At 44.9% G+C, this 27,424-nt stretch overlaps 1 protein-coding gene across 1 annotated transcript in view; it reads right to left on the bottom strand.

The window, feature by feature from the left end:
- Positions 1-292: 292 nt before the first annotated feature.
- The window catches only part of PARG (poly(ADP-ribose) glycohydrolase), a 511,630-nt gene continuing 484,498 nt past the window's right edge, over positions 293-27,424 (bottom strand). Inside the window, exons 22-23 of the mRNA XM_029610698.1 lie at positions 23,445-23,573; positions 293-4,498 (exon numbers count right to left, since the gene is read on the bottom strand). Of these exons, the coding sequence (XP_029466558.1) occupies positions 4,347-4,498; positions 23,445-23,573 (281 nt within the window). The 3' untranslated portion in view covers positions 293-4,346. The remainder of the gene's footprint in view (positions 4,499-23,444; positions 23,574-27,424) is intronic.

Genomic DNA, 27,424 nt, shown 5'->3' with positions numbered 1-27,424 from the left:
TATACCAACAATATCTTGAATACCATTTATCATATAATCATTGGTCACTCATTTTAAAGCATTTTATGGAATACATTTTATATTTGCTAATAGTGTAGAAAAAAATTGACATAAGCACTTACTTATGCATTTAAAATGTTATTTTTCATCAATTTTGTACACTTTTTTTTTACACTTAGCAAACAGAAAATGTTTTCCAAAATAATTCTTAAGACTTGCAACCAGTGATAATATGATAGAGTATATTTTCAACTGACATTTTATAGGTCACTGTGCACATATAAGATCCCCATATAATATCTCTTGCAATCATAATATTTTTTTGGGAGAATGCATTTTTTTTTTTTTTTGCTCTCAGAGATTCATGCTACTGAACTCTTTTTCTGTAGACTTCATTATAGCCATAATGAATATGCACGAGCTGTTTACATACACTAGATCCAGTATCTCTTATTCAAAGAAATATATGAATAAGTGCTAGTATAGTTATTATAACTATGTATTTTATATATACATTTATTTTATTTAGTTTTAGATAATGTTAATTTAATGGGCTTATGTATGTTTAGGTGTAATCTGCACTGAAGATTTGTAGCTTGAAAGTTCTGGACTACAAGACTTTTAAATAAATCAATCCGGGATTGGACTTGGAAATGCTGACCAGCCTCATCATCATAATTTTGAAAACAATCTTCCCTTTAATTCAAAAGTTATTCCAAATACTCTAATTTTCCTTGTTTATCAAGTTCCTGTGCATAGTGTTTTCTGCTTCTTAGGACACAATAGAGCCCCTAACTGCACTTTTATTAGATCTACCTATGGGCTTAGTTAGCATAAAACCCAATAAATATCAGTATACTCCATGTGTCTTTTACATTAAAATCTCTGGATTGTGCCCAAAATGATGAAATTATCAGATTATTTTACTTGCCTATGCATTTGTGTGCACGCTGAAACATTTTTACTTCACACACAAAATCATTAAGACTCTTGAAAATCTGGTATAGTGAAACACTTCAAATACGTTTATACAGAATACTGAAGAAAATCACTTCAAAAAAAGATTTAGCAAGCATAAACAATTCATGAAGAATAGATTTTTAAAGAAGCTCTTGATTGTAGAGGAAATTTGGGGAGTTTTCGTTAGCTATATGATGGAAAGTACTGCTGTGAAGAGGTATGGCTTTTTTCAGTGGTATCAAAAGGATTCTAATGGAAATAAAATGTACTCGGAGAATGATCAGGCTTCATCTTTAAATTCATTGTCCCCATCTTTGACTGAGTTCAATATGAAGCCCGCTCCAGCTGCAACAGCTCTCATATGAAGCCAGGCAGTGTGACATAGGCCTATAGGGACCAGGGAGAAGGAAAGTAGGAATCCTTTAATGCAAGGCTTCCCAAACTGATCCTAGGGACCCCACAGGCAGTCGGGTTTTCAGGATATCCACAATGAATATGCACGAGATAAATGTACATATCATGGAGACTCATTATATGCAAATTTATCTCATGCATATTCATTGTGGATATCCTAAGAACCCAACTGGCTGTGGGGTCCCCAGGACAGGTTTGGGAAGCCTTGCTTCAATGGTATGCGGTAAATCTTTTTCATTAAAACTCACTCCAGACATTTCAAAGCATATACTTACTCAATAAGCATATTAGCAGGAAACATTTGTGGTTACTAGGCTGCTATAGCGAGCAGATGAAAAGCCATATAAGCTCCGTATCCATGTTTGACTTTCTGTCTGCTTGGAGGTGAGGTGGCAGGTGGAAAACTTTGTTCCGCAATCAATAACATGCTTTACTTGTGACCTGCTTGCAGAAACCCTAGCCTCTTACTGCAGCCAGAATGTGAATGCAGAAACCTATCCTGCTAATTATTAACTGTTCATGCATTCCAGGGCAGCACCATAATCACTATTGGGTACAGATATGCTCCAAGAGCAATGTACCTTTTTTCTATGTTATTTTCATGTGGTTCATATGGACAATATACATACAGATTAAGTGGGGTTTTTGCACAGGGAGGAAGAGCATCTCAACAGTGATTTTCATATATTGTTGAGATTCCTCTCTCTCACATATACAAACATACACAGAAAATTCTCATAGGGTTAAATACACATTTCACTGCAACCGCTTGTGTGACAACTGATAACAGGTTACCTTAATTGAATCATGTAGTGCAAATTTGGAAATAGTCTTCCCTCTTGTTTTGTTTCTCTAATTCTGTGAGAGTTTTCCATGAAAGACTGTGTTTTAAGTCCCCTTGGGACTAGCATGTTTATACAATGCATAAAGTATACAAAGAACATAAGATCACGCACTCAAGCTTCCAAAGACTAATTTCAAATGAACTTACCAAGGAAGCATTTATCTATTCTTGATTACCTGCATTATTGGGTTAGGAAACGGCATTAATAAGTGGACTCACATAATGTAGCCATGAGATACTCTTCATACAATAGTTTCTAATTATTTATACTAAATCAATGTTTCTTTTAATGTGCATTACACATTAATAGATTTTGGGCAAAAGAGTATACCAGTTTACAATGTTTTGCCCTACAAAGAGGAATAAGTGATTACATAGAGGAGAAACTCTTTGCAAAATAATGCAATTAAAACATTATATACTATTTATACCAACACCTGAGCTGCATCCTGTAAACTACTCATTTGAAGGCTCCATGTTTGAATAACCAAGACATGGAAGCATGCCTATTCCTTTCAGTGAATGCCAACCATTCTTTCCGCATGCTAGGAGCCTCTCCTCATGATGTACAGCAGTACTAAACACTATTTTATTTAGTGATGAATGGCTCTTGGAACTTGCAGGTTTGGATGAGTGACTTGAAAGCACATTGCACTGCATACAGATCTAAAAGCACTGCTTATAATTAAAGGAGCAGTACAAACCAGATCTTTCAAAATATAAGTTATTGTGTTTCCTTTTTATCGTATCTCCAGATCGCCTTCCTTTTTATCCTAAATTTCTTATATTTTCACACTTGGGAAGGGAATTTGCACCTTTTATGATTATCACTTCCCATTTTAGAACTCTCCGTGAATCCTTTGTGTGATCCGTGCCATATTCATGCTTTATGTGAGTTAGAACAATATTCATTCTGATACAAATCAGCACAGCATCACAATCTGCTTAGATTTGTGGTCACAGAAATAAACAGGAAGTGTTTAAATACTTTAAACACTTATATTGCCTCATGATCCAATCCAAATCAGAATGCAAAAGAACTTTAATATATAATCTTTTTTCATTGACAAATGTGATAGCGAACAGTTTAAACTACAGCAGCAACTGCTGATGCGTGCTGGCAATTGCGCGTGTGCCTGCAACACCTTTGGATGGTTTCCTTGAACAGAACATGTCTACCTGTTACTTTGTAGGCAGCACAGGAAACGTATCTTTACCCCATGTGGAACACCTGCTATAAAACCAACTTAACTACTTTTGAGCAGCTGCTTCGCAAGATCAAATTACATACATCAATCAGAAGTCACATATAACATGGCAAAGTTGAATTCCTTTTACGTCTGTGCACACACAAATATACAGTAGGTATGTGGAAGATATCTGCGTGCACACACACACACACAGAGTACAGTGGAAAGCTATTAAATGTCCAAGGTTGGCAAAACAAATTACTGAACATTCTGATTCGTTCTCTGCTTCCAGGGATCCTATTGTACAAAATAAGATTTGTTTTTGTACACTTAAAATTATTTCAATAGGATGTTTATTAACATTAGAAAGCTTTCTATTGCATTTAACCTATAGGTATATAAATTTCTCAATATATTTACATTTTCACTCATTTATTTCAAAGGGCCATGCCATACTGTCAAATATTTAAACTTATTGCAAAAATGTATTTTCATATTGTTCACTTAGGCCGCACTGTATAGGAATCAAAATGGAGATATGAAATTGGGGGGGGGGGGGGGGGGGGCGGGGGATGAAAGCAATGATTAAAAAAACCCAAAAAAAACAAATAGGAAGCAGAATTTCTTCTTTACAAACAAGTGGGAACAAAATCTCCCCAATTCTCACTCTCTCAAACGTTTACTTGATTGCACATGTTTTAACAGAAAGAATGCAGGCTTAAAAATCTGAACAAGAAGAAAAGTAAAAAATAAAGCATAGGCTAAAATCTAAACTCTCTTAACGTGCATGACATTTTCAAATGTAGCAAAAGGGAAATCCAGCTTCTTGGAGACTTTGTCACCAAGTATGAAGGTCTGCATACGCTTCTATTACAATGCCAATTGACAGTAGCAGTAATTCAAAGAGAAGTTCTCTTTAACATGAAGCAATTGTGTTTCTAGTCCCTGAGGCCTTTTTTCTCATCTGTGGAATCAGAGTAGGATTCAACAGTGTTGTAAATGAAATGGTACAGCTTGACATCAGGCCTTGCAGTAGGACAGCCTTCACACTCCTCATCGTAGTACTTCATCAATAATCTGTAAATATCCGCTTAGAAAAGAAGAGACAACAAAATAAGTGTACAAAAATTTAAATTAAAAATAAACATGTTTATCAAAATTGCCTAATTCTCCTCTGCTTTGCCCCTTCCCTGTTTCTTGCCAGGGTAAATAAACCTGAAAAAATGCATTTTGATTATTTATGAAATTCTAGCATTTTAATCCACTGGGAGAGAAAGCAGAGTTGCTTACCTGTAACAAGCATTCTCCTAGGACAGCAGGATGTTAGTCCTCACACATGGGTGACACATCATCAGATGGAGCCCAGCACGGAAAACTTTTGTCAAAGTTTCTGGAAACTTTAACTGGCACACTGAGCATGTCCAGCATGCTACTATCCACACATGGTCCCTTTTCAGTCTTGTAACTTAGAATTATGAAAAAAAATAAAACAACAAACAAAGGAGAAACCCAACTTCCCCGGGGTGGCAGGTGGGTTTCGTGAGGATTAACATTCTGCTGTCCTAGGAGAACACCTGTTACAGGTAAGCAACTCTGCCTTCTCACAGGACAGCAGGATGTTAGTCCTCACATATGGGTGACATCACAGGATGGAGCCCAATCACGGGACACTTTTGTCAAAGTTTCTAGAACTTTGACTGGCACCTACTGGGCATGCCCAGCATGGCACCAAACCTGCAGCCAGCAGGGGTCCCCCTTCAGTCTTGTTTAAAGCTACAGGAAGTGCCAAAAAATAAAATAAGAAAACGTAATGAACCCAAACCTACAGGTTGGCAGACGGGTTTCGTGAGGACTAACATCCTGCTGTCCTGTGAGAACACCTGTTACAGGTAAGCAACATTTGCTTTCTCACAGGACAAGCAGGATGGTAGTCCTCACATATGGGTGACTACTGAGCTGAGGATGTCCGAGTAATGCACCAAATGTACCCATGATGTGCAAGAGGCACAACAATTGAGGTGGAATTTGGTAGAGGGCATCCTGAACCCTAATGGGCAGGCAAACAGGTTGCGCAAGACAGACTAGCTAAAGATGGAATGTTGTCTTCCGGCCCTGTCTAAGCAATAATGGACTGTAAACGTATGGAGAGAACTCCAGGTAGCAGCCCTGCAAAAGTCAGGAAGCGGCATCGAGCATAGGTGTGCTACTGAAGTCGCCATGGCCCTCACAGAGTGTGCTTTAACACGGTCTTGAAGTGGAATGCTTGCTTGCTGGTAGCAAAAGGATATGCAATCCGCTAGCCAGGAGGAGAGAGTCTGCTTACCCACAGGCTGCCCCAATTTGATGGAATAGAAAGAGACAAATAATTGAGTGCTTTTCCTGTGGGCAGCTGTACGGTCTAGATAGAATGCTAGAGCACGTTTACAGTCAAGGGTATGCAGAACTTATTCTCCTGGATTGGAATGGGGCCTAGGAAAGAAGGTAGGTAATATAATGGATTGATTAATGTGAAACTCCGATATTACCTTAGGTAAGAACTTAGGGTGAGTGCGGAGTACCGCCCGGTCCTGCAGAAGTTTAGTGTAAGGCGGATAGGTAACTAGGGCCTGTAACTCACTAACTTTGCGAGCAGATGTTATTGCCAAAAGAAAAACCTTCTTCCATGTGAGATATCGAAGATCACAGGATTGGAGAGGCTCGAATGGTGGTTTCATGAGCCGACCCAAAACCAGATTGAGATCCCAAGAAGGGGCCGGAGGACGTAATGGAGGCTTAAGGTGAAGCAAGCCTTTCAGAAAACGTGTTACGAGGGGTCGTACTGAAATAGGAACGTCCCCGATACCTTTATGTAAGGCTGCCACCACACTGACATGCATTCTGATGGAGGAAGTTTTAAGACCTGATTCTGACAAGTGCCAGAAACAGTCTAGAAACTTTGTGATGGGACAGGAAAAGGGGTCAAGGGATTGAGAAGAACCCCATGACTTAAACCTGTTCCATTTGTAGAGGTAAGATTTTCTCGTGAAAGGCTTCCGTGAAGCAATCAGGACACGGGAAACTGGCTCCGAAAAGTTAAGTGGCTGAAGAATTAACCTTTCAAAAACAAGGCTGTCAGAGACAAAGCCTGAAGATTGGGGAGGCGTAGGCACCCGTTATTTTGAGTGATCAGAAGCGGGTCCTTTCCCAGGGGAATGTGCCTGCGAATGGAGAGATCCTGAAGTACTGGAAACCATACTTGGCGAGGCCAGTGAGGTGCTATCAGGATCATGCTTCCCTTGTCCTGACGTAACTTCACAAGAGTCTTTGATAGAAGTGGAAGTGGAGGGAATGCATATAGGAGACCGGTTGCCCATGAAAGGGAGAATGCGTCTCTTGGGTGTGAGTGTTGGCTGCGAGTGAGAGAGCAAAAGTTCTCTATTTTGTGGTTTTGAGGTGACGCTAAGAGGTCTATGTGGGGGTAACCCCATCGTTGGAATATTGAGTCCGCTACAGGGGGTTGAGGGACCACACGTGCGGTTGAAAGGTGCGACTCAGCTTGTCCGCCAACACATTGTCCACTCCCGGCAAGTAGGTGGCCCTGAGGTACACCGAGTGGGAGAGGGCCTCCGCCCATATCTGCACAGCTTCCTGACACAGTAGGTAGGAGCCCGTCCCTCCTTGTTTGTTGATGTACCACATGGCCACCCGGTTGTCCAGCTGAATCAGGATGACCTGATTGGAAAGGCGATCCTGAAACACCCTGAGAGCATATCTGATTGCTCGCAGCTCCAGGAAATTTATTTGGTGTTTGGCTTCCACTGGAGATCAAGTTCCTTGTGTTGGTAAATTGGTGACATGAGCGATCATTAGGACTGTAGACAGCTGGGTGGCTGGTGGGCATGAGGATCGCCTGCTAACATGCCTACCTGGTGCGAAGGTGGCAGACCTCACGCGTCACCTAGATAGGATTTTAGACAGTGCTGGGGAGGAGCCGGCTGCCGTGGTACATGTGGGCACCAACAACATAGGAAAATGTGGGAGGGAGGTTATGGAAGCCAAATTTAGACTCTTAGGTAGAAAACTTAAATCCAGAACCTCCAGGGTAGCATTCTCTGAAATGTTCCCTGTTCCACGCGCAGGTCACCAGAGGCAGGCAGAGCTCCGGAGCCTCAATGCGTGGATGAGACGATGGTGCAAGGAAGAGGGATTCAGTTTTGTTAGGAACTGGGGAACCTTTTGGGGAAGGGAGAGTCTCATCCGACGGGATGGGCTCCACCTTAACCAGGGTGGAAACAGACTGCTGGCGCTAACCTTTAAAAAGGCAATAGAGCAGCTTTTAAACTAGAACAAAGGGGAAAGCCGACAGTCGCTCAGCAGCGCATGGCTCGGCGAGAGGTATCTTCAAAGGATACTAATGATGCATTAGAATTAGGGCATCCCGACAGTGAGGTTCCAATAATAAGAAAAGTAGTCCAAGTACCTGTAACTAAAAACTCACCTAAGCTAAAAAAAATTCTAACTTATCCCTATCAATTAAAAAGCAGAATGAAAATACAAACAAAAAACACACTTTGAAATGTTTGTATGCTAATGCCAGAAGTCTAAGAAGTAAGATGGGAGAATTAGAATGTATAGCAGTGAATGATGAGATAGACTTAATTGGCATCTTAGAGACATGGTGGAAGGAGGACAACCAATGGGACAGTGCTATAATGGGGTACAAATTATATCGCAATGACAGAGAGGAGCACCCGGGAGGTGGTGTGGCGCTTTATGTCCGGGATGGCATAGAGTCCAACAGGATAAACATCCTGCATGAGACTAAATGCACAATTGAATCTTTATGGATAGAAATCCCTTGTGTGTCGGGGAAGACTATAGTGATAGGAATATTCTACCGTCCACCTGGTCAAGATGGTGAGACTGACAGTGAAATGCTAAGAGAAATTAGGGAAGCTAACCAAATTGGTAGTGCAATAATAATGGGAGACTTCAATTACCCCGATATTGACTGGGTAAATGTATCATCGGGACACGCTACAGAGATAAAGTTCCTGGAAGGAATAAATGATAGCTTTATGGAGCAATTGGTTCAGGAACAGACGAGAGAGGGAGCAATTTTAGATCGAATTCTCAGTGGAGCACAAGATTTGGTGAGAGAGGTAATGGTGGTGGGGCTGCTTGGCAATAGTGATCATAATATGATCAAATTTGAATTAACGACTGGAAGGGGGACAGTAAGCAAATCCACGGCTCTCGTGCTAAACTTTCAAAAGGGAAACTTTGATAAAATGAGAAAAATAGTTAGAAAAAAACTGAAAGGAGCAGCTACAAAAGTAAAAAGTGTGCAAGAGGCGTGGTCATTGTTAAAAAATACCATCCTAGAAGCACAATCCAGATGTATTCCACACATTAAGAAAGGTGGAAAGCAGGCAAAACGATTACTGGCATGGTTAAAAGGGGAGGTGAAAGAAGCTATTTTAGCCAAAAGATCTTCATTCAAAAATTGGAAGAAGGATCCAACAGAGGAAAATAGGAAAATGCATAAAAGTTGGCAAGTTAAATGTAAGACATTGATAAGACAAGCTTAGAGAGAATTTGAAAAGAAGTTGGCCACAGAGGCAAAAACTCACAGTAAAAACTATTAAAAATATATCCAAAGCAGAAAGCCTGTGAGGGAGTCAGTTGGACAGTTAGATGATCTGGTTAAAGGGGCACTTAGAGAAGATAAGGCCATCGCGGAAAGATTAAATGATTTCTTTGCTTCGGTGTTTACTGAAAAAGGTTTTCATGGGTATTTACTGGAGAAGGTTTTCATGGGTAATGATTCGGATGGACTGAACAAAATCACAGTGAACCTAGAAGATGTGGTAGACCTGATTGATAAGAGTAGTAAATCACCTGGACCGGATGCTATACACCCCAGAGTTCTGAAGGAACTAAAAAATGAAATTTCAGACCTATTAGTAAAAATTTGTAACCTATCATTAAAATCATCCATTGTACCTGAAGACTGGAGGATAGCTAATGTAACCCCCATATTTAAAATGGGCTCCAGGGGAGATCCAGGAAATTACAGACCGGTTAGCCTGACTTCAGTGCCAGGAAAAGGTGTTCTAAACATCAAAATCACAGAACATATAGAAAGACATGGTTTAATGGAACAAAGTCAGCATGGCTTTACCCAGGGCAAGTCTTGCCTCACAAATCTGCTTCACCTTTTGAAGGCGTTAATAAACATGTGGATAAAGGTGAACCGGTAGATGTAGTGTACTTGGATTTTCAGAAGGCATTTGACAAAGTTCCTCATGAGAGGCTTCTAGGAAAAGTAAAAAGTCATGGGATAGGTGGCGATGTCCTTTCGTGGATTACAAACTGGCTAAAAGACAGGAAACAGAGTAGGATTAAATGGACAATTTTCTCAGTGGAAGGGAGTGGGCAGTGGAGTGCCTCAGGGGTCTGTACTGGGACCCTTACATTTTAATATATTTATAAATGAATGATCTGGAAAGAAATACGACGAGTGAGGTAATCAAATTTGCAGATGATACAAAATTGTTCAGAGTAGTTAAATCACAAGCAGATTGCGATAAATTGCAGGAAGACCTTGTGAGGCTGGAAAATTGGGCATCTAAATGGCAGATGAAATTTAATGTGGATAAGTGCAAGGTGATGCATATAGGGAAAAATAATCCATGCTATAGTTACACAATGTTAGGTTCCATATTAGGTGCTACTACCCAAGAAAGAGATCTAGGCGTCATAGTGGATAACACATTGAAATCATCGGTTCAGTGTGCTGCGGCAGTCAAAAAAGCAAACAGAATGTTGGGAATTATTAGAAAGGGAATGGTGAAAAAAACGGAAAATGTCATAATGCCTCTGTATCGCTCCATGGTGAGACTGCACCTTGAATATTGTGTACAATTCTCGTCGCCACATCTCAAAAAAGATATAAATGCGATGGAGAAGGTACAGAGAAGGGCTACCAAAATGATAAAGGGAATGGAACAACTCCCCTATGAGGAAAGACTAAAGAGATTAGGACTTTTCAGCCTGGAGAAGAGACGGCTGAGGGGGAATATGATAGAGGTGTTTAAAATCAAAAGAGGTCTAGAATGGGTAGACGTGAATTGTTTTTTTACTCTTTCAGATAATAGAAAAACTAGGGGGCACTCCATGAAGTTAGCATATGGCACATTTAAAACTAATCGGAGAAAGTTCTTTTTCTCTCAACGCATAATTAAACTCTGGAATTTGTTGCCTGAGGATGTGGTTAGTGCAGCTAGTATAGCTGTGTTTAAAAAAGGATTGGATAAGTTCTTGGACGAGAAGTCCATTACCTGCTATTAAGTTGACTTAGATAATAACCGCCGCTATTACTAGCAACGATAACATGGAATAGACTTAGTTTTTGGGTACTTGCCAGGTTCTCATGGCCTGGATTGGCCACTATTGGAAACAGGATGCTGAGCTTGATGGACCCTTGGACTGACCCAGTATGGCATGTTCTTATGAGCTCCCCAACCGAGGTTGGAAGCATCAGTGGTGAGAATTATTTGAGTGTCTGGAGCCTGGAAGGAGATTGATCTGAGTTTTCCACCAGGCTAGAGACTGACGAAGTGGGTCGGTGATGTGGACAATGGTCGATAGTGGTTGGACAGATTGAGTCCATTGTGACCTTAGAGTCCACTGCATGACTCATGGCCAAGCAGGCCATTGGGGTAACCTGTATTGAGGACGCCATGTGTCCCAGGAGGATGAGGAAGTGACGTGCAGTCGAGCGGTGCTGGGACTGCAGCTGGTGTGTGAGAGAAATGAGAGTGAGAGCTCGCTGTTGAGGTAGAAATGCCTTTGCTTGAAAGGTGTCCAAGTCTGCCCCTATGAATCACAAAGTTTGAGATGGGACTAAGCAGGATTTCGCGTAGTTGACTAGAAATCCTAGGGAAAGCAGAGTGTGTAAGGTGAGTTGTAGGGACAACAGAGCAGCTTGCTGAGTGGGAGCCCTGATCAACCAATCGTCTAGATAGGGATAAATGTTAACACCTTGAGTCCTGAGGACAGCTGCTACAACTACGAGGCACTTGGTGAAGATTCATGGTGCAGATGCCAGCCGAACGGTAGCACTCGGTACTGATAGTGCTTGGGGCCTACCAGAACTCTTAGAAATCTGCGATGAGATGGAGTTTTCGCAATGTGTGTGCACGCGTCCTGGAGGTCTAGAGAGCAGAGCTAGTCTCCTCTTTGCAGAAGAGGAAGGAGGGAACCCAAGGTTACCATCTTGAACTTTTCCTGCTGAAGGTACTTGTTGAGGGCACGTAGGTCCAGAATTGGACGAACGCCGCCTGACTTTTTGGGAATTAGAAAGTACTGGGAATAGAATCCTATGCCTTGTTGGGAGTAGGGCACTAGTTCTATTGCTCTGGACTGGAGGAGGAGGGAAACCTCCTGCTCCAGGAGTAGTGAGTGGTCAGATGTTCTCCACGTCGGTAGAGGTGGCGAGTCCGGTGGGATGGAGAGAAAGTTCAGGTGATAACCTTGGGAGCTTATGGTAAGGACCCACTGGTCTGAGGTGATTGTGTGCCACCTGTTCTTGAAATGGCACAATCGACCTCCCACTGGTATCTGAGGCAGTGGAAGCTGGCTGCTACTCTCTATGCAGGAGTCAAAAACCGGAAGCAGGGCCTGGCTGAGCAGCTGCTTGTGGCTTTTGTTTCCGTGGTTGACGAGACTGGGCCTTTTGGAAAGGTCTGGTGGAACGAGTTCTAGACGGTGGTGGATAGGATTTCTTCGGGTGGAAGAATGACTTCTTGGTATACTTCCTGAATTGCTGTTTAGAGGAATACTCAGAAAGCATCAGAGAGAGCTGATAAAGGGTCTCATGATGCTCCTTGAGTTCCGCCACCGTCCGTTGAATATGCTCAGCGAACAGATTGTCTCCTATGCAGGACAAATCAGATAATCTGTCTTGTACTTCTGGGCGTAGGTCCGAAGACTTAAGCCAGGCCCATCTTCTTGCCGAAATAGCAGTTGCAGAAACTCTGGAAGCAGTGTCGAAGATATCATAGGAGGATCTTATCTCATGCTTCCTCTGCCTCAAAACCCTTGTGTACCAGGTTTTGAAGCTGTTCCTGGAATTGCTGAGGCAGAGACTCTGCAAAGTCCTGTATCTGCTTGAATAAGACCCTGTTGTACTGGGTCATATACAGCTGGTAAGAGGTGATCCGAGAGATAAGCACTGATCCCTGGAAGACACACCGGCCAATGGCATCCAGGAATTTTTGTTCCTTACCTGGTGGAAAAGAAGAGTGGGGTTTTGATCTTTTTGCCCTTTTTTGGGCAGATTCTACAACCACAGACTGGTGATCCAGCTGAGGTTTCTGGAATCCTGGGGCTGACTGCACCAAATAAGTAGTGTCAGTTTTTCTGTTGACTGGAGCAACAGAACCAGGGTGTTCCCAGTTCTTTTTGAGGAGATCCAAAAGAACCTGGTGAATAGGGATGGAGGTTATTTCCTTGGGAGCATCCAAGAATTGTAACAACTCCATCATTTGATGCCTGTCATCTTGTTCAGTCTGCAATTGGAAGGGAACCATTTCAGACATTTCCTTCACAAAATTTATGAAGGATAGGTCCTCTGGAGGAGAACGCTTCCTGCTTTCAGTAGGATAAGGTGGTGATGGTAAGTCATCAGTGTCTGGAGATAAATCATCAGTCCAGGTGTCATAAGGATCAACACCTGTTCTTCTAAGCACCTGGGAAGGACGGGACGATGGTATTCCTGAAGGTCCTGGTCCAGGCTCTGAAGGCATCGAGGGAAGTATTGGAAGCACCGATGAAGGTATCGGTGCAGGCATCGAGGGCATCAATGGATGGATCAGTGGCGCCGATGGACGTATCGGCATCAATGGTTGAGGCATCGGCAAAACTCTTGATGGAGGAATGCAGAACGGTGTTTCTCCACCCGATGGCAGTGTGAGCGGGGAAGGCACCGGAGCCATCGGTGACCCAGGATCCATCGAAGGAATAGCGGCTATAAGCGCATCCATCTTCGAGAGCAGCAGTGCCAATGCTGCCGGAATGGGATCGATGGTCGGTTCCGCGACTGGCACCGATATCGGCGCCGGGGGAACTTGAAGTCTGTGCATCACCTTATCGATGGCCTCCTGGACCATCCGGTCCAATTCTTCACGGAGACCTGGAGCAAGCAGCCCCGGCTCCGGAAGGGAAGGAGGAGGCAGAGGCATAGCCGGAGGGACCACCGTTAAAGGTGGAGTCGTGGCTCCCAATACCCGTCCGGGTAACAGTTGCCTCGGTCGCAGAAAAGGTCGATGCCTTTTCTGGACGGGGCTTTTTCGATGGCGGCTCGGACGATGGCGAGGTCGATGATTTTCCTTCCTTGATGGTCCAAGACTTCTGGTGTCTATGCCGATGTTTCTCTCTACGATCCCCTCAGTCCTGAGGGGGAGTAGAGGTAGTCGAAGGCAGAGACGTTGTTGATGCTGGCCGATACTGGCGCGAAGTGGATGGTGCTGGTTCAGACGACGTCGATGCAATTGACGGTGTCTGAGTTTGAGAACGGAAGAGAAGTTCCATCTTCTCCATTCTGGCCTTGCAACCTTTTGGTGTCATTAAGGCACATTTGGTGCAGGTCAAGACATCATGCTCGCACCCAAGACACATTACACAGACTTTATGAGGGTCTGTTATGGACATGGTGTGAGTACAGTCTGGGCACCGACGGAACCCCGATGCCATGGCCTTTGAAAAAATTGAGCCGTGGTACGGTCAACGGCCAGCAGGCCGCGAGGGCCAAACTCGACCGAAACTGGGTAAAAACTTACCGGAGTATCGCGGAGTCAAAAATTCGAAGGAGGGACCCCTGTGGTGTATGAAAGTTTTTAGTAATTCCATGAGGAAAATTCCTGTCAGGAATCTCTGTGGAGCTCCTTAACCCGCATGGCTACTGCTGCACGGAAAAAAGAAGACTGAAGGGGGACCCCTGCTAGCTGCAGGTTTGGTGCCATGCTGGGCATGCCCAGTAGGTGCCAGTCAAAGTTCTAGAAACTTTGACAAAAGTGTTCCGTGATTGGGCTCCATCTTGTGATGTCACCCCATATGTGAGGACTACCATCCTGCTTGTCCTGTGAGAATGCCTGAACCCGAACAATGGGTCCTAGGCAGAAGAATTGGGTTCTACAGCTGAAAGAAGTTCTGAAGGACGGACTGGCCGAAACTTATTGCGTTGGCCATCCCTGACCAGTCAATAATGAAAGGCAAAAGTGTGGAGAGAACTCCATGTCGCAGCCTTGCAGATCTCGTCCACGGGGGCTGCTTGCAAGTGGGCCACAACGTCACCATGGCTCTAGTCAGAATGAACCTTGACATGGCCCACAAGCTGCAGTCCCGCCTGAGTGTAGCAGAAGTAGATGCAATCCGCCAACCAGTTGGACAGTCTGCTTAGTAACAGCAACTCCCAATCTATTCCTATCAAAAGAGATGAAGATGCGTGGACCGCTTATGGCCTGCTGTCCTCTCTAAGTAAAAGGCTAAGGCTCTCTTGCAATCCAAACTGTGCAGAGCCTGCTTGCTCTGCTGCAAATGAGGCTTGGAAAAAAAAGGTGGGCAGGACAATGGACAGTTAAGATGGAAATCCATCACCACCTTAGGCAGGAACATAGGATGCGTGCACAGAGCCACCCTGTTAGAGAAGAACTTCGTGTAGGGTGGATACGTCACTAAGGCCTGAAGCTCATTGACTCTGCGCGCTGACATGACCGTGACAAAAAACATGACCTTTCAGGTCAGGTACTTGAGGTTGCAAGAATGCAGCGGCTTGAAAGCAGCTTTCATGAGCTGAGTCAACACCACATTGAGGTCCCAAGACAGCAGGAGGCCACAGGGGAGGCTTCAACTGAAGCAGACTTCACATAAAGTGCCCCTCAATAGGTTGCACAGAGATGGTGAACTATCCACACCCCGGTGGTAGGCACCAATAGCACTCAGGTGTACCTTGATGGAGTTGGTCTTTAAGCCAGCTTCCGAAAGGTGCAGGAGGACATCAAGCAGCTTTGGTGTGGAGCAAGAGAACGGATTCATGCCGCGGTGCTCACACCATATAGGAAACCTCTTCTACTTCAGGCCATAAGACTTCCTAGTGGAAGGCTTCCTGGAAGCCACCAGGACTCGAGATACATCATCGAAGAGGTCAAAGGGCTGCAGAATTAACCTCACAACATCCAGGCCATCAGGGACAAAGCCTGGAGGTTGGGATGGCGCATCCTGCCCTGATCCTGCGTGATGAGATCTGGGGAAGTCCCCAGGCTGATCAGTTCCCAGAACGAAAAATCCTGCAGGAGTGGGAACCAGATCTGCCTTGGCCAATGAGGGGCTATGAGGTTCATAGTTCCCCTGTCCTGTCGAAGCTTCATGAGAGTTTTTGTCACCAGGGGAAGCAGAGGATATGGTTATAGAAGGCCCTTACCCCAATGGTGGGCAAAGGCATTTGCAGCTGGTTTGCCGTCCACCCTGTACAGGGAGCAGAAGTGATCCACTTTCCTGTTGCAGGGGGATGCAAACAGATCTATGTCCAGGATCCCCCAGAGGCGAAGATCCGATCCGCCACTTCCTGTTTTAGGGACCACTTGTGGGTTTGGAAGGCTCGACTCAGCCTGTTTGGCACCACATTCTCTGTCCCAGCCAAGTACATGGCTTGGAGCACCATACCCTGGGACAGAGCCCAAGTCCAGATCTGAACTGCTTTTGGCACAGGAAGAACGACCTCGTACCTCCCTGTTTGTTGATATACCACATCGCCACTTGGTTATCAGTCTGGATCAGAAAGACTTTGTTGATTAGTCTTTCCCTGAATGCCCAGAGCACGTATCGGATCGTGTGGAGCTCCAGGAAGTTGATCTGACACTGAGCTTCCTGGACGGACCACCAGCCCTGGGTGCGAAGCCCCTCCATATGGGCACCCCACCTCAAGTTGGAAGCTTCTGTGATGAGCACAATCTGGGCAGGGGGATTTTGCTCCAAATTGAGAAGACTCTCCCATCAGGACAAGGAGTCCCAGAGAGACGGAGTAATGCAGAAGTGGACTTGGAGGTCCTAGATGGCCTGCCACCAGTGGGACTGCAAGGTCCCATGAGCTCTTCACATATGCAAGTGAGGTAAGGGAGTAAAATGGATGGTCGCAGCCATATGTCCCAAAAGTCATAACATGCAGCGAGTCGAAATCTGCTGGCTTGTGGACCAGTCCTGCAATGGACATCAACGTGAGTGCCCGATCGTGGGAAGATATGCTCGGGCCTGAGCTATGTCCAACAGGGCGCCAATAAAGTTCAAGTGAGGTGACGTGTCGAGATGGGACTTCAGGTAGTTGATAATAAACCCCAGGGACTTTAACACTTGAATAGTCAAGTGAGACCATACTGCTGTCTCCTGGGTGGGGGCTCTTGACAAGCCAATCGTCCAGGTAGGGGAACACCTGCACTCCCAACCTATGCAGGTTAACACCCACTACTGCCAGACACTTGGTGAAGACATGTGGGGCAGAGGCCAGACCCTGTATTGAAAATGTCGCTCGCCCATCACAAACCAGATATATTTCCTGTGACCTTGGAAGATCTCGATGTGGGTGTAGGCATCTTTTAAATCGAGGGAGCAAAGCCAATCTCTTTTTTGTAGGAGGAGAATCAGGGTGCCTTTCTCTTTTTAGAAATGTGTTCAAGGCTCTCAAATCGAGAATTGGATGGAGGCCCCCTGTTCTCTTTGGATTTAGGAAATATCGGGAGTACAACCCCCTCCCTCGTTGCTTTGGTGGAACAGGCTCAACAGCCCTGGCCGTTACGAGGGCAGCGAGCTCTGCCAAAAGTATTTCCTGATGCAAAGACTGACCCCCAAGAGGAGCATGGGGGAGAGTCCGGAGGGATACCCAGGCAGTTCAGTCGGTACCCTTGACGAATGATGGACAGAACCCACTGGTCCGAGGTAACACTAGGCCAATGGTCCAGGAAGAATCATAACTGGCCTCCGACCGGAGGGCCGTGCGTCAAGGGTATGTGCAGCTAGTCTAAACCCTGTAGTGGGGCTTACTTGGGGCACCGGCTGAGATCTGGGGGTCCGTTGCTGTCTAGGGCGGGTCCTCAAGCTCACCCGTTGGGATCAGCTACGAGAAGCAGGATGGTAGTATTTCCTCTGGTGATAGAAGGACCTCCTTGGGCCCTGATGTGAGGACTTCCTGGCTGAGGATGGCGGGTCCAACGTACTGGCCAAGAGATGCTGCAGGGTCTCATGATGTTCCTTTAACTGAGCCACAGCATCCCTCACCTTGTCACCAAAGAGGTACTCACCAGTACAAGGCAGGTCTGCAAGCTTCTCCTGTACATCCGGGTAGATATCCGAGGCCCGAAGCCAGGCCATCTGGCAGGCACCAATTCCTGTGGCCGCCACCCTAAAAACATCATAGATGGAGCGCACCACATGCTTGCCTCATTCAAGATCCTGCTGGACGACCGCTGAAAAAGCATCCTGCTACTGATGCAGGTGCTTGGTCAAATCCTGGATCTGCTTCCAGTTTGAGAATATTGCGTCATATAAAGCTGATAGGAGGCGATATGGGCAATCAGCATGGTGCCCTGAAATACCTTCCTACCCAGTGCATCCAGCGGCCTGTGTTCCTGTCCTGGAGGAGCAGAGGCATACATGTGAGAGCACTTGGCCTTCTTAAGGGTGGACTCCACCACAACCGACTGGTGTGAGAGTTGATGCTTCTCAAACCCCGTAGCATGCTGGACCAGATACACTGCATCGGCCTTCCTGTTCACTGGAGGCATGGAGATGGGGTGTTCCCAGTTCCTTCGGAGCAGCTCCTTGAAAATCTCATGGACGGGAACAGCTACCACCTCCTTCGGGGCATCCACAAAATGGAGAAGCTCCAGCATCTTGTGCCTGGCATTCTCCTCTGTAAGGAGTTGGAATAGGATGTCTTCGGCCATAGCCCAGATGAAACCAGCAAAGGTTAAGTCCTCAGGCAGGGACAGGCACCGCTCCTCTGGAGGAGATGGGTCTAAGGCAGGGGTGGGCAAGTCCGGTCCTCAAGGGCTGCAAACCAGTTGGGTTTTCAGGATACCCCTAATGAATATGCATGAAATAGATTTGCATACAACTGAGGCAGTGTGTATGCAGGTCTCTCTCATGCATATTCATTAAGGATATCCTGAAAACCCGACTGGTTTGCAGCCCTCGAGGACCAGAATTGCCCACCCCTGGTCTAAGGGAAGGTCACCGGAGTCATCAGATGAGGACTTGGAGGAACCATCCCCCCATGGGTCATAAGGGGTGTCATCGTGACTAAGATCGCCCGAAGATGCCCGGCGGGGGGGAAGCCTTCCCAGGCCCAGCGCATGGGTACCAATGGCCTTGAAGAACCTGGAACTGGTCCAGGCAATGCTGGCTGCGGAACAGAGGATCTCAATGGCACCTTCGGCCTTGAAGGCCCTTCCTCCTCAGAGGATCCTGCAGTGGGGATGGCATTGGGCTGATGAGGCACAGGAGGCTGGTGGGACATCAATGATACCCTGGACACTGGCATCAGCTGTGTAGGGAGAATGCCAAGAAGAAAGTTGAGGCACTCCAGCAGTGATACCAACATAGCAGGCGTGGGTTCTGGCACCAGCGAGGCTGGCAGCTCGATAACCTGTAGGACTCGAACAACAACCATTTGCACCCTGTGTTCTAGCTCCTCCTTGAAGGCCAACAATGATATGACAACTTGAAGATGAGGCATAGCCAGATCTCTCTTGGAGCCCCGAGATTGGCACCTGGCACCGGAATCTGTGGGGAACGCTTCGGACCCCCGGCATCGAAGTAGGGTGATATTTCCTTGCCACGGGGCCGCTTCATCGGCATCAAAGCAGAAGCCGGTGCCAACCCGAGCCCAGCACCTTGCGAGGATGGAAACCAATGGCGATGTTTCCGGGGTTTCCTACGGTGCTCGTCCCAGTCTTTCCCCGGTGCCGAGGAAGGAGGAGGCCCTCAAGTGAGAGGTGGACACCAAGGGATTGGTGTCCATCGGTTCTCCCTGGCCCTTCAATGTCTATGCCCCCAATGCTGGTGTCAAGGGTTCAGACTTCCAGGAGCCAAACAACTTCTCCATCTTGTCCAGGTGGGCGCGCCAGCCCTTGGGTGTCATCTGGTTGCAAAAACAACATCCCCAAATGTCAAGCAATGCCCCCAGGCAGAAGATACACACTTTGTGTGGATCCATGAAGAACACAGTCCAAGGGCACTGGGAGCACCGACAAAAACCTGATGATGCCATGACAAAAACAGCTGGTGAGCGGTCGATGACCAGCGGACACCGGAGGATACTGCTGCCGGGAACCAACCGCACAGAAGGTAAAAAACTTACCGTGCCACTAAAACTGGGAAGAATGGAGAGGGACCCAGCTCAGGAAAACATTTTTCCGACAGAAAAAGAGCACGAGTTCCACTATTGTGAGATGATAGCTCCTTAGAAAAGAAGAGAATAAAGAGGGACCCTGTGTGGACAGTAGCATACTGGGCATGCTCAGTGGACCAGTCAAAGTTTCTAGAAATTTTGACATAAGTTTTCCGTGCCGGCTCCATCCAATGAAAAACTGGATGGAAAATAGGAGAAAAATAGTTTTGCCAGTCCATCAAATACTTCTTCAAGAGTGCAAACTACAGTCTGAGTGCACATATTTCTTTTCTTAAAAAAAAAAATTAAAAATACTGACGACAAAAGGTGCATTATTAGCAGAATGAGTACAAGGAAATGAACTAATGGGAAACAGAGTGGCTAGACTGTTAGTGATAGCAAATACTAGGGATCTGTTACTTTCAAAAACTTCAAGAGGAGACAGAACCAGCGATACTCCTGTGGTTTCTGCAATATGTACCATTTTCATAAGTGCTCCTAATGTTATCGACTGCCTGCCAGGTCCTTAGAAATCCTGTCCGGTCAGTATGTCTAATTGTTAAGGAAGCCATGTATAACCTACCTGCGAGAATTTCGGCAACAATTTTTTAATCATTAGTTGTCACAGAAATTTGGTGGGAGAAACTACAATCCTGCAGAGCTTTATCTTTTCCCAGGATCAGAAAAACAAGGGAAGAGTTGAATGAGGGGGTCAGGGAAGTAGACTGTAGAATGTCATTAAATATTTGTAAAATGATATTGACAAAGGGCCAGATGAACATCTTACAAAACTCATTGGTAACCCAATAGGGCCAAGAACTTTGTATATGATAAATATTTGAGGGTAATCTCTCATTCTTGTTATGTTATCAAGGCAGGCAACTTATTTTCTGCTATAATTTTAGGAAGATCTGTTCTTCCAAGCAGATCCTTTGTTGCTTTGTAAGGACCCCCCCCCCCCCCCCCCCCCCCCCAATTTAGATTGGTATTACTGGAAAGCTGCTACAGTCTTAGAAGGGGAAGTGGAGATGTCCCTCTAATTATCCATTATCACAACAATGGTATTTTCTTCTTTCTATCCACACCCTCCAAAAAAGTAAACTCTAGGTAATACCAGGATAATCATATACAGTGCAACAAAACTAATCCCTCTTGATTCCCTATCATTTTGGGAAAAAGTCAGTGACAGTATAAAAGAAATTAAAATAAACTGACCACTAAATCTAGTGTATACAAACATATATACATATATATAGTAGAAATAGATACCAGACAAATTTACTAATACTATGTAGTACTGTACTCATAATTATACAAATCCCAGAGGGAAAACAGCACTACAAAAATGATTATAAAAATAGTTATAAAAAACAAAGCTTTATCGTTATTAAAGAAATATATAGAATATACTACTGCAAAATACATATAAATGAAACTAAATACATACAATCAAGAAACATATGTTGACAAATTTATTTTTTTATGTGTTGACAAAATTCCACCAAGTACAAGTATACACAAATCATTTCATGAAATATGCGCATATACGACACTCATACTATAATGACCATACAACAGGTATACATCCATTTAACAAATCAACTACCACAGTGTATATGAAGTAGAGTTTCTTTACAAAGGTTATTCATCAAGGAATCACGAAACCAATGTTGAAATTCAGACCTGAAGAACCTCAACAAGGATCCTCATAAGAACATAAGAAATGTCATACTGGGTCAGATCAAGTCATGTACCTGGCAAGTACCCAAACATTAGATAGATCACAAATCTGGGGAAGGTTACAAAAAATTGTTGCAGCACTGAAGGTCCCGAATAACAGTGGCCTCCATCATTCTGAAATGGAGAAGTTCAGAACCACCAGGACTCTTTCTAGAGCTGGCTGCCTGTCCAAACTGAGCAATTGGGGGACAAAGACCTTGGTCAGCAAGGTGACTAAGAACCCAATGGTCACTCTGATAGGGCTCCAGAGTTCCACTGTGGAGATAGGGGAACCTTCCAGAAGGACACCATCTCTGCGGCACTCCACTAATCAGGCCTTTAAGGCAGAGTGGCCAGACGGAAGCCTCTCCTCCGTAAAAGGCACATGACAGCGAGTTTGGGGTTTGTCAAAAGGCATTTAAAAAACTCTCAGAGCATGAGAAACAAGATTCTCTGGTCTGATGAAACCAAAATTCTCTGGTCTGATGAAACCAAGATTGAACTCTCTGGCCTGAATGCCAAATTTCATGTCTGGAGGAAACCAGGCACTGCTCATCACCTAGCAAATACCATCCCTATGGTGAAGCATAATCATGGCAGCATCATGCTGTGGGGATGTTTTTCAGCTGCAGGAACCAAGAGACTAGTCACAATTGAGGGAAAAATGAACAGAGCAAAATACAGAGAGATCCTTGATGAAAACCTGCGCCACAGCGCTCTGGACCTCAATCTAGGGCAACGATTCACCTTCCAACAAGACAATGACCCTAAGCACACAGCCAAGACAATGCAGGAGTGGCTTCAGGTCAAGTCTGTGAAGGTCGTTGAGTGGCCCAGCTAGAGCCTGGACTTGAACCCAATTGAACATCTCTGAAGGCCTGAAAACAGCTGTGTATTGATGCACCCCATCCAACCTGACAGAGCTTGAGGATCTGCAGAGAAGTATGGGGGAAAATTCCCAAATCCAGGTGTGCCAAGATTGTAGCACGATACCAAAGACTTGAGGCTGTACTCGCTGCAAAAGGTGCCTCAACAAAGTACTGAATAAAGGTCTGAATGCTTATGTGAATGTGACACTTTATGAGGGGGGGGGGGGTTTGTGTTAATTTACACAAATTTCTATAAACCTGATTTTGCTTTATCATTATGGGGTATTGTGTGTAGCATGAGGAGGGAAAAATGCATATTATCCATTTTAGAATAAGGCTGTAATGTAACAAAATGTGGAAAACATGAAGGGGTCTGGAGACTTTCTGAATGCACTGTATAAAGAGCAGTTAAAATGCATGTGTAAAGGCCAACCCAGTAGCAGTTTGATCCCAAATCAAGTTTTTTACTTCTTGGGTTTGCTGTGGAGGAAGTGTTCACAACTCCAGGCAGGATGGGAGAGAAGAGGGAATTATGGTCATCACTTAAGGGTGACATCAAGTGGCTAGATTCAGGGCCCATGATTGCAGGCTTCCAAAAGCAGCCTTGGGGGGGGGGGGGGGGGGGGGGGGGGGGGGGGGGGGGGGGGAGGAAGAGGGTTAGGAGGTACAGGGCAGGGAGATATAAAATAGTGGGAAAATCCCCAGTTTTTAATGGAGGATTGTGGCACCAGGATCCCAACAAACTTCAGCTCCAATTTTACAGGAGACCCAAAAGAGCAGAAGGAAACTTTCCAGGTTAAAAAAATGCATATGGAGTTGATACACCTAATTTAGTCAATTCCAGTTTACTTTTGATTTAGTAGGACAAAAATGAAAGTTTTAATAGAGACCAAAATGCATTCAGTTCATTATATACCAATGGTCTGCACTGAACTTGGAATTAGAAGAGCAGAGGATCTGCTAGGTTTGTGATAGTTTCCTATGAAAACCTTTAATTTCAAAGTGAGAATACTGTAATTACTTACCAACAGTCTGGCCCCTCTCTATAAGAAACGTATGCATGTTGTAAATCTCTCTCATTAACTCACTATCCCCAAAGGTGAAATACACAACATCACGACCAGCTTCTGCAGCTGCCATCATCTGTAGTAGGGCTGCATTATAAAAAAAGAGAGGAAGACAACACTGAAGCTCAAAGGTCAAGGGGTCACAGTAATAAAAGCAATGAATAGCAATCACCAAATTTATTCATACATATCATAACTAGGAGCTAAGCACAGTAAGATATATTTCTCTTATAAAATGGAGGTTAACAGAACAGTTTACTCAGAGCATTTGCTATTAAATCTACTGTAAATTTATACTTATTTATTTACAAATATATTAGACAAAGTTTTATACAGGTGTATAAAGTTTCATCTCTGAAAGACAGCCAATATGCAATGACAATCATTTAATCACAATGAAGTTGTTTACCATCGATGCACTTTCCAAAATCTTGGCAACTGAAGTTGCATTTTCATCTGGAAACATGAAACCCTAAGGTTATTACCTCTTAGCAGAGAAAAATGCTCACCTGTCAGGCATACTGTGTTCATCAACAGATGCCCCTGCGCCAACAACTTCTGAATATGAGTTTTCGGCAGGAAAACCGTGCCCTGCTTCATGTTGAACCGAATACTCAGATACTCTAGCAACTGAGATGGCTGAAGACTGCTCTTGGCCAGGTTCACTAGCCAACTGAGCTCCTGCAACAAGGAGATCACCTTGCACGTCACCAGAAGGCTGTCTTCCAGAGATCTGGCCCGAATCAGCCAGTCATTCAAGTATGAGTGTACCAGGATCCCAACCTCTCTCAACTCTGCTGCCACCACCACCATAACTTTGGAAAATGTTCTGGGTGCAATGGCCAGACCAAAAGGCAGCACTCTAAACCAATAATGATTTCCCAAAACCACAAACCACAGAAAACACTGGTGCTCTAGTTGGATGGGAATATGCAGGTATGCCTCAGACAGATCCAAAGAAGTCAGAAATTCCTCCGACTGCATGGCCATTATCACTGAGTGCAATATTTCCATGCGAAAATGAGTCACCTCCAAATAACGGTTGACCCCCTTTGAGATCCAGGATGGGACAAAAGGAGTCCTCCCTCCTTGGGAACAATGAAATAAATTAAATATTGACCTATATTTTCTTGAGACGTGGGCACTGGAACCATAGCCCTCAGACTGAGGAGCCTTGACAATGTACACTCCACTGCCTGCTTCTTCTACGGGGAGTGGCAGGGAGACACGAACACATTCCAAGGAACACTGCAAAACTCCAGCACATATCCCTCTTGTATCACCTACAGGGCTCACTGGTCTGATGTGATTTCAACCCACCTCTAATAAAAGAGAGAGGGACGACTCTCTTATGTCCTGTTCCCAGGGATGTGTCAGCAAACCTTCATTGGGAGGCTCGGGAGTTCTGCTACCTGAGCCTGCGCTACGTCTGGGTTGAAAGGACAGACTTACCGAAAAGTTGAATCCTCTGAAAGGTTGCTCCTTTGTAGGGTCAAAAATGCTTAGATCCCCTGGTACGACCTCTCATACCAAAAGAGCGTGGCATCTGCTTCTTATTCTCCAGGCAACCAGGGACTCGCCCCACTTATTAGCCAGTTTCTCCAATTCAGTCCCAAACATGAGCAAGCCTTTAAAGGGCAATTTTGTAAGGTTAGCCTTGGAGGTCGCATCGGCTGACCAATTTCTCAGCCATAACTGATGCCTACCCGCTATTACTGAAGCCACCCTTCTGGTTGAGATGCGGACCAAATCGCAGCCTGCATCTGCTAAAAAGGTGGCTGATGGTTCCATAACTGCCCTTGAATTCACTCCAGATTCATCAACCTCCTGAGAGAGAAGTAAACAAGAGCAAGTCACCAGAGAACAACAAGAAGCTATCTTTAAGGTCATTGCCACTGCTTCAAATGCTTGCTTAAGGATGGCCTCAATCCTATCGTGCACATCCTTCAAGGCTGCTCCTCCTTCCACGGGGATAGTTGTCCACTTGGAGACAGCACAGACAAGTGCGTCCATGTTTGGAAAATGCAAATGCTCTCTCATCACTGGATCCAGGGGGTACAGGCCTGCAAGACTCGACCCCTTTTGAAATTAGCCTCCGGGGCACCCCACTGAAGATCAATCAATTCTTGAATTGCCTCCATAACAGGAAAAAACAAGAGGCTTTACGCAAAGAAACAAAAATGAGATTTTTCTTTGGATCAGACATGGAATCTGCCCTAGGTACTCGCAGCATCTTTAATGCCTGGGAAATCAGAGCTGGTAAATCATCTCTATGAAAGAACCACAACATAGTCCTATATGGTTCCAGTCCTGTAGGAATTTTCCCATCCTCCAGAGAGTAAGGATCGTCCTTATTATCCGTGCCATCCGGATTCCTACTGGGAAGACCTGCTGCCGATCTAACTGTACTTTGGCACTTAACAGCAGTACCGAGCAAGTGAGAGGTCACCACCTTTGACTCGGCCCTAGCAAGATTGGTCGGGGCTGAGGACTGCACCTGAAGAAAGGATTGTAATCCTTGAAAAAATTCCACCCAAGAAAAGGCAGAAGGATCCATGCCAAAATCAGAAAGCACCTGTGCTGTGCCCACTGAGCTACCTTCCCCCACTGACAAGCCAGTTAATGGAGTTCCAAGCCCTGGCGCCCCTCCTGACCTGTCTTTACCCAGGCCCTCATCAGGCTGGGAAGAACCAGGTAGTAAAATCATATGAAGATAATTCTCCCTGAGCCTCTAAGCAGCGCTGGCATAAGTTAGAGGAATGCTAGGCTGAGATGCCCGAATATGACAGGTAGCACAGAGGGAAAGGCGATTAGGTTTCTTAGCTATAGTGCCATCAGTTTGTCAGTATGCTTTAACAGGGGACTGAAAGGTGTATGTCCAGCTGAATTCACCCTGTAAAATATATGCATCCAAAACTTAAGTGCACAAACTGTGCTTGAAGAACACCCAATGCAGCTCAAATCATGCGTACAGGTAAGCACAAACTTAAAACAGATGCTGCTACCACTTGGACGCCCAAGCAGGTGTCCAACTAAGCGTCCAAAATCTGGACGTATTTGTATGAACAGACGGTCCTGAAAAGGGCAGCTTAATGCACAGGAAACAGTGAGAAAACGCCGCTGTGGCCTATCACGCGGCGCAGAGAAAAGCCTAAGGGCGGGGCTTAGCCCAAAAGGGCACGGAAACCAGAGGAATAAGGAAGTCCTACAAAAAACCCTCCTCTGTCTATTTTCTTTTCAGCTTTACCTGAGCTCAGCCCATCCCGGCTGATTACAGAGACTGTTTCTAGCTGCAGGGGGAGAGGGCATATACCGTCACCGCCACTCTCGGCTTCCTGCACCCGTTGTCTTTCAGCTGCTTAAATAGCTAAGTCCTCACCGACTGACAAATCCAGCTACCGGACCAAGGCACTCACCTGACGGACCACAGAAATCCCCTCAGGAATTCTCAACTGGAGAAAGGATAATTTGATATCACCACAGAAGAGCGGGGTGAATTTAATTTCCTTCTTTCTTTCTCCTTCTAAAATTTGAAGCAATCCCCAGTAGAGAGATGCACATTCACCATCTACCGATGATGGAGAATACTAGCAGGCTGATGTCACTGCAAGAGTATATACTGTATTGTCAGCTTTGGTCTGGCTCCATTTGCTGGTAGAGGTGCATAACCCACTGGTTCTAAATTAATTTGTCTGGACGCTAAGAAAAGTGATTTTAACCAAGAAACTCAACATAAAATACAGGTATGAGTCATGGACAGTCTGCATAATGACTTATGATGGGACCCTCCAACTGCTGACACCAAACATGAATAAAACAAGTAGTACAGCAGCCATCCAAATGAAGTATGGCTGAAAATTAGGATGTCAGCTATTTCTAACCTTAAAAAAGCACTGTAAAATTAATTAAACCAGAAGTGCAAACAGAAAATATCATTT

The sequence above is a fragment of the Rhinatrema bivittatum genome, chromosome 7, assembly GCF_901001135.1.
Source record: "Rhinatrema bivittatum chromosome 7, aRhiBiv1.1, whole genome shotgun sequence".
Lineage (NCBI taxonomy): Eukaryota > Metazoa > Chordata > Amphibia > Gymnophiona > Rhinatrematidae > Rhinatrema > Rhinatrema bivittatum.
Note: the sequence above shows the minus strand (reverse complement) of the source record. Positions and strands in the feature narration are given on the sequence as shown.